Source organism: Triticum urartu, unplaced genomic scaffold (genome assembly GCF_003073215.2).
Source record: "Triticum urartu cultivar G1812 unplaced genomic scaffold, Tu2.1 TuUngrouped_contig_8037, whole genome shotgun sequence".
Taxonomy (NCBI): Eukaryota; Viridiplantae; Streptophyta; class Magnoliopsida; order Poales; family Poaceae; genus Triticum; species Triticum urartu.
The window spans coordinates 1-8,301 of record NW_024118943.1 but is presented as its reverse complement, the minus strand read 5'-3'; the positions used below and the strand labels follow the sequence as shown (position 1 = coordinate 8,301).

Sequence of the window (8,301 nt, the reverse complement as noted above, 5' to 3'; positions counted from 1 at the left end):
TGTTGTTGCTTGATGCTTTAAGAGCCCAAAGCACAGCAAACAAAACATCACATCTCAAGAGGCAAATTGGAGTTAATTTGCATGTTTTCTAGGTTTCCATGTTCGAGTTAGCTGTAGTTTCCGAGCAAATTGGGAGTTGGTCTACGTGTCCAACTGGGTTGAGACACCAAGTCGTTTTGGTTTGTCTCTCTGTTGGTACACATGCGTCTATATATTGTACAGTTATACGCAGCCACAAATCGTACCGGCGGCAGACAACACGGTCGATCAATCGGCGAAGATGTCGTGCCTGCCTCACGAGCTGATCGTGTGGGAGATCCTGGTCCGGCTGCCCGCCAAGTCGCTGCTGCGGCTACGCTGCGTCTGCAAGGCCTGGCGCGACACCATCTCCGGCGCCGACCCCTCATTCTCTCAGGCGCACCTCTACCGACTTCATCAGCAAGTCAAGAAGCCCTGCAGCCTGCTCATCGCACCACATATCAGAAGCGAAAGGATCAAAGGGAAGGTCGCCACCCCGGGACTTTACCTGTGGGAGGAGAGCCGGCATGGCGTCGCGACCCTCTTGCACGACACCTCCTCGTTCACCGATGAGGAGGCCAAGACAAGACATGGGTTCGCCCACTGCGACGGGCTCGTGCTCCTGCCCGCCGAGGATACTGTGCGTGTGCTCAACCCAGCCACAAGCCAAACCATCGAGCTCCCTTGGAGCCCCAACAGCGTTGCGCCACGCCGGCACTTGGTGGCACAAGGACACCAAGCATTCGGTTTCGGGCGCGACCATCGCTCCAACGCCTACAAGGTCGCTCGCTTCTTCTACCGTGAAACTCGTGCCATGGGTGGCCATGGGATGGAGGTGTTCACTATCGGAAAGGACCAATATTGGTGTGAGACGGCCGCACAACCACCGTACCCGTTTCTAGCAGGACGGATTGCGACCTTCTTCAAGGGTTCCCTGATTTGGACAGTTGACCAGTGCTCACTTATGTATGAATGTGATCCCTCGCTTCTACCTGATCATGCAAGTATGACGTGCTTTGTCCGGTTTAGTCTTGAAGACGAATCATTCAGCATCATGACCGGTCCTCCATGGTTTGAAGCGGGCGACTATTTAGAATCCAGATTAGCTAAGTTGAACGGTGAGCTAGCCATCCATCGTCTAGGGCCCAACTATGAATCTGTTGAGATATGGATGTGCAATGATGCGGAAAGCAACAACCCGCCACGGTGGGAGCAGCGCCATGTTTTCAACTTCCGGGCTTATGTTCATCTGATAGCTACATTCAACGATGAGATAGTGTACCAAGACGGATCATCGTATCTCTGGCGTCAAACTCATCAAGGAAATAAATTTATGGTTTGCATGACTGACTTGAAGTATCGTAACCCCGACATGGGTACACTTGTTGAATACTCATGGGGGACCATTGAGGACTTTGATGTAATCTTTTTCATTCCTACCCTAGTTCAAATCTAGTTAGCTGGCTTATTGCTAGCTATGTAATCAGCAAGGACAATCACTGGTATTTTAACCAAATATAGTTGTTTGCACACGGTAGATTTTATATGAACTTTGACATGGTTTTAGGGCTTGCATGATGAGAAGCTTTAGTTAACTATGTCACTCTAATGGTTTTTGCAGAAGTATTATGTTATTTGTCAGAAACACGCTTCTGTTCGAAAAGAAGAGGCACACACACACCTAATGGAAGATCGGGTGCTTTGCTTCTTCTTTTTCACAATCCATGGATTTTAAATGTTATTAAATTGTTTGAGTTTGAACATGAAAATTTCAATTATATCCATACGACGGTCAAATTGAAAAGGAGCTCATACGTACAAACATAAGAGAAATATAAGAGAGAATTAATATAAGGTAACGAGTTTTAAGGAATTAGACATAGTGGTACACTCCAAAACCTCTAAAACCCTTTGGAGGTTGCCACATAAGATTTTCTATCTTTGAAGGTGTTGCATAACCCCAAATGCCTCTTTCTTAAATATACCAAGGCCCATAGCCCTAACAAACAACCGGCTTCCTGAATTGATTCCTCCAGAATTGATTATATTAAATGGACTGCCGGAATTGATTCTGTTAAATGAACTAAGGGCCAACCAAAGTCAGAATCACTGAAATCGCTGATTCTCGAGCTTCTTTGTTGCTTCCCGCACTCACTTGACATTTTTACAGATTTTTACCACCTCTCAAACCGTTCATCCCTCCCCTACACTCGTCCCATCCCTCGTTTTTCCCATCTGGTTGTGGCGAGCCGAGCCACACATCCCCTCCCCCCGCCAGCACCCATGGCAGCCGGATCTGAATTCCTCCACCTCTCCGACCTTTGTGCATCATCCTCCTTGACCCAACCTCATGCGCCCCCTACCGTCCCGAGGTTGGCCAGCGACGCCCCAAGCCCACCACTCCCTGCTCCAGCCATGCCCTCAACATGCTCAGTCTATTGCACTGCATCGGCTCTCCCATCTCCATGTTGTTCATCGAGTAGAGGGTCTTGACACCGCTGCTCTACTATTGTCGTTGAGAAGTTGACATGTTATTTGTCATTTTTTTCTCTTCTCTGACGGACATTTGTTCATATTATGTGTGTTTTCTCCCTGTGAGAATGTGTGTGTATGTATGTATGTATATATGTATGTATGTACGTATGAATTGGAAGATTTGTGAATGGTTCAATGAGTGTGATTAATTCTGCACGTTTCATGGTTGACCAGCGCATTTGGGGCGTTGCAGATATTTCACAGTACTTCTGATATTCTAAAAAGCACGGTAAACAATAGTAAACCTATGATTCTCAAAATCTGTAGCCACAGCTGATTCTTAGGAATTTGTAGCCCAAACAAATGAGGCCTAAAGGGGCTACCAGAGCCAAAAGATTCATCATTAGAAACTCCTCAGGCTGCACACATAACCGGTACTTACCGTTGCCATCATTCCGAATTTGAATTTCCGTACTCCAAGAAAAGAATTATAACATATTGTTTTTCAATAAAGTAGCCCTAAAACCAGACTTGCCATTACCATGTTTCCACATTTAAGTCCAAGAAAAGAAGAAACACTTATTTTGTAGAAAATGATCAACGGCCGAATAGCAGATTTCCTTCACAAAGAACTCAAATCATTTCTAAGGTGAGAAACAATAACTTACGTCGAATGTCGGTGCCGACTTGCCCCAACACCAACACGGGCCTGAATCGACAAAGTCCTCACTGGGCAAATCCTGAGTGCAAACCGCAGGACATGAGACAATCTCACCTTCTTACAAAAAATAATGCAAATTAATTGAACTTTCAACCACAAGAAATCAACAAAATATGAGTGCGGTTTTTTGTAGCTCGTCCTACGTGGTACCCACTATCGTAGCCATCCATTCTCTGCTCAGTTCCATGTGGATGTGTGCATTGATGGAAAATTAGCAACCGGCGTCAGCCCTCAAATCTTAATCTCTTGCGCTAGGACTAGTAGGGACTGTACCTGATGTGACGTTCTTTTTGCCCATCTCCTGTCAGACTGAGATGTAGTGCAGACCTCTCTCTCTTTTCTGCATGCAGCGCATCTTTCTCTCATAAACTTTACATGCAATTCTCTCTCTCTTTCTTCTCTCTTTCAGTAAAGTCTGCTCTTTAAAAATATCAAATAAATATCCTAAATGTCACTTCCTTGAATAAGAAATTACTAGTACTCAATGCACATGGGACAAAGGGGGGGAGATAAAAAATTCTCCATGCAAACCCCTCTCTCTCCCGGCCTCTCTCCCGGTTGGACAAAGAATTCTGCATGGACCCATTCTCTTCTCTCTCCTATCACATTTTGGCTGCATGTGTTGCATGTTCATCGGTGAAAGTTCGAAAAGAGAGAGTAAACAGTGTCATGTACAGTGCAAAGCTGCTGCATGAGAGCAACTGTTGCATGTGAGCATGTGAATTCTTGACCAGCTCATAATTGGTTGGATGCCAAAAATTGGCATGCCAACATTTGGAAAATGCCAAATATTGGCTAGTGCTTGGTTGGCTACCATGTTTACTTGTCAACCTCACAAAAAGTTACCAATTGTTGGCAACTTTTGATATTGCCAATTGTTGGCTTGCCAAGTATTGGCAATGCCAAATATTGGCATCAAACCAATTGTCCTCTTAAATGCCCACTGAGACTAAGCCACCAGGAGACTAGCATACAGGCCTAGCTTGCTTTTGATTATTGTTTGCGCCTGCAACAGACATGACAGCCCCAGCAAATGACACTGCATCAAACAACTGCATGCTTGTGACGGTGCTTTCCTGCACAAATCCCAAAGCAAAACGAATGGTGTAGATAAGAGGGACTGTGGAGGCCGAGCTAGGAAGGAACTTTGCGACAAAATATTGGAAATACAGTACTAGAGCTTCTCGGTACATGGATCACTAGCTTCTAGGGTTGAGCTCTGTAAAATCACATGGAGAAGTTAATCACAGCAAAATTAATCTTTGCCTTCATGACCACAAACATTGCAAATAAATTGAACTTCCGAAAACAAAAGGACAGCGAAAATATTGCAAATGCCATGGGTAGAGCTTCTACGTACATGGATCGCTATCTGCTATGACAAGCCCTATGTATGTTCTGTAGAATCATATAGAGAAATTAATCACAACAAAATGGTATCTCCAAGGCTATTACCACAACTGCTGTGCTCGGTGCTCGGTGGCTCGGCACGTCGTTGACTGTCGCTCTAAGGAGGGGGCTGCTCGAGTTCCAGGTTGGGCCAGATAACGGGTTCACCTTCGAGCACGTTCAGGGGACCAAGGTTGGTGGGTTCATTTTCAAGGCTGACCGCTGCGGACCAGCTGTGGTATGCACGAGCGGATGGGATCGATGTCTTACTCCATGCCAGAGTGGCCAAGATCCTGTTCATCAATATCATCAGAGGTCAGAGCCGACAACAGACTTGCTGTTTCTGTGATTGTTATTTTTATTGTACGGTCTGGTGACATACTGACTTGGCATGACGATACCAAAACACTGAATTTATTCCCCGGACTTTCGATTATTTGGAGCCAGCACGGCGTCGTGTTCCATGACTCCGAGGGGTAGACATACAGCGCTACCTTAACAACGCGCGCTACGGGAACGACGAGATCATCCTATCGCCGGGCACCATGGGCAGCCCGCAGCTGCTGATGCTAGACAAGTGAGTACGTCGGCCACACAATTTATATAAAACTTGTATGTTAGCCCGACGCAATTGCTCGGGCTGGTGCCATAACCACTTTGTAAACATATATAAATTTTACCCTCCCCATTCCATAACTTAATTTTCTTTCAAGGTTTGTTCAAATGCCTAAAGAAAGAAATCACTACCAACCTTCATGAAATACGGACGAAAACCTATACATAACCAAAAGAAACAATCTTTTGTTTAATCATTCTTTATATTCTTATATATCTCAGTCTACCGTTTTAGCTAATAGTTTTTCTTACAATATCTTTGCTCTCTAGCCAATATACTCATTCCCACCACAAAAGTGTAGAGAAAGTTTTTTTTTAGGAATTTCCATATATAGTTGGTCAATATCCATATATATTTTATGACTAGGAAACATGCCCGTGCGTTGCAACGGGAGTAAAAACATAAAACACCATCCATCATGTGACACCAGAGACCCCGGGTCCAACAGCTTATGCGTTGATGACAAGCGCTAGCTGGTCGAGCAAAGCGTGCTTCTGCCCGGCGCTGCCCATGAGAGTTTTGCGTCATTAAGGGCACTAATTTGTTGACACGGCTACCAGTGTTGACATGAGGCTACACGATCAACCACATATATGTTGTAGATGGGCTCAACAGGATGACGACCCAATTCTTTCTTATCTCAACCCGCACGACCTCCTCTAGCACTAGACTCGGTGATGGCTACGAGGATGGGGATGCAGTAAAGGATGGCGACACGGCATTTGACGGCTGGTCTACCCCTTCCCGTCATCTATCTCTTTCACTCTCTCATCTTAGTTGCCCTCGTACATGTCATCCTCATATTGCTCGTTGTTGTCATCGAATCCGAGGCAGTGAAGAGGTGGCCGTGGCGATGTCCTTTCATTTGCCGCCGAGAGTAACGGTAGATAGCCTGGAGGCAGGGGAAGTGTGCGAGGCCAGCATTGTTCTTTAGGGTTAGAGTTAAGGAGAGAGTCAGGCGCATATACAAGATTAACTTAAGGTAATGAGGCATGTACTCAATGGACATTGTGTCATGTGAAGATGTATTGTACGAAGGGGAATCACACTTCATAAAAAACGACAAAACAAATGGCACGCCGCTGCTTACCTTGCATTACTTAGATAATGAGACATGTAATCAATTGACACTGTGTTATATGAAGATGTATTGTACGAAGGGCAATCACACTTCATAAATAAAAAGTAATAAACAAATCGAGAGCCTTCGTTTACCTTGCAAATTGTCGTCGTCCGTCATGTCGTTGATGTGCCCTTGCAGCTATAAATAATCCACACAGGCTCGAACATACAGAGAGCCGCTGGAGCCGACGAGAGAAAGAGATAGCCCTGCTAGCCTCACGATTGACACATGTTACATGCAAAGCTAGCCCAATAAAAGCCCACAAAAACTGTACGTGCTTGAACGCTCTACTCCTTTTTTATGAAGAAAAGATTGATTTCATAGCCATCTATGCACGTCTTGACATATAGAAGTATAGATTGGATTTTTGTATTTTTTAGTGTCCCTGAGGATTGGATTGGTTGCCCAATATGTCAAAACCAAACGTGTGGACTGGATGGCTGGCCTTGGCCCTAACGAGTTTACCTGGACAGCATCGCTACCAATTAGCAAAGGACAGCTTGACGAGATAGATGTAGAGATCGTTGTTCTTTTCTTTTTAGGCAAAAAACGAAAGAAAGAGATCGATCCAGTCAGGTTTCAATCAGGGATGCTACCTTTTTTAGATAGGAGAGAAAATAGATCGCTAGGCCAGGAAGAGATCGATTGCTAGGATTTCAAAAAAGAAATTGATCGCTAGGCCTGATGTGATCAATTGAAAGAGATGGAACGGAAACCTTAACTTTTTGATAAGAAAAAATAGAAGAGATCTCAGCCATCAATCTTTATAGTTAACATAAAATTAACGGATATAAACGGGATGACGTATAGAGAACTATGAAAGCTTCCGTTCTTTAATATTAGGTATAGATATAGATATAGATATAGATATAGACTAAGAAAATAGCATCACGAGATCCCACGTGGCAACCACCAATCCTACTCCTGTATCATAGTCGTCATATAGCATGCATGATTGCTGCATGTTGTTAGAGACAAGACTACAACCCACTGCAGTATTAACAGATCAATATCATCATTTTCAGGTTCATCTGCTGTTGGATCAGTTGGCTATAATTCAGGAAGAGAAGTTCCAGCAAGACTTCCTGGGATAGATGCGGCAGGGCATCGCGAGGAGCCATGGGGAGCCGAAAGAAAATGTCTTGGATGTAGGCAAGGGAAGTTGCAGTATGGAATCATTGTGAGCCAAAAGGTGGTGGCCTTCAACCAACCAGTTGCTTTTGCCAGCAAGAGCCGACATTACACCATCAGAGGAAGTCGGGAATTAAGGATGGTGACTAGAGTATCCGCCATGCATGCCACCCCTTGAGCAAGGTGTACTCCCTATGGTGTACCTAGGGGCAAATGTACGAAACAGGGAATTGAGTTCTTTTGGATCTTCGTCAGGCCGTGGCACATCCCCGTCGCCGCCGGCAAAAGGTATATAGCTCCAATCTTCTTCCGTGATTTTGTGCTCCATATGGATGATTTCGATTTGATACTGGCCAGTGATTATAACCGTGTGGTTGATTAGTACTTTTTGCGCGATTTGTTCTTTCAGCGATTTGTACCCGATCGGTGGCCTACATCTCTCAACTGGTTGTTTTCTATTGAGTACTAGGGTACCATGAAAGTTCTCAGTATCGAAGCTAAGAGGTCTTGAGTTCAAGACGCCTAGCCTCTTTCATCAGATCGGTCTTTTGATTGCATTGGTTAGAGCATGCACTTCTATAGAGATGAGGTGTCCCGTATCCTATAGGCTGTGGCACAGAGGCACGTGGTGAGGCTTGCTGCTGCCACCATGTCGATAATTGTGGCAGTGTCGTATATATGTCGAAGATGGTTGGAGGATAAGAACGGCTCACATCAAGTTCGAATATTAAATATTTCCCCCGCAAAAAAAAAGAATATTAAATATTTCATCTAGCCGTGCCACGCCACTTTGCTACTATGTTGGAAAAGGCTGATTCAGCATAGGTG

General features: G+C 44.8%; 1 protein-coding gene across 1 annotated transcript; it reads left to right on the top strand.

Annotated features, from left to right (window-relative positions):
* Positions 1 to 280: 280 nt before the first annotated feature.
* On the top strand, positions 281 to 7,761 carry LOC125531759 (the record flags this gene model as incomplete). The annotated part of the gene is made up of 4 exons (XM_048696039.1): positions 281 to 1,438; positions 4,662 to 4,800; positions 7,368 to 7,615; positions 7,700 to 7,761. Coding segments are annotated over exons 1-4 (1,607 nt in total), but the record flags the coding sequence as incomplete, so codon positions are not given.
* Between the last annotated feature and the right edge of the window lie 540 nt (positions 7,762 to 8,301).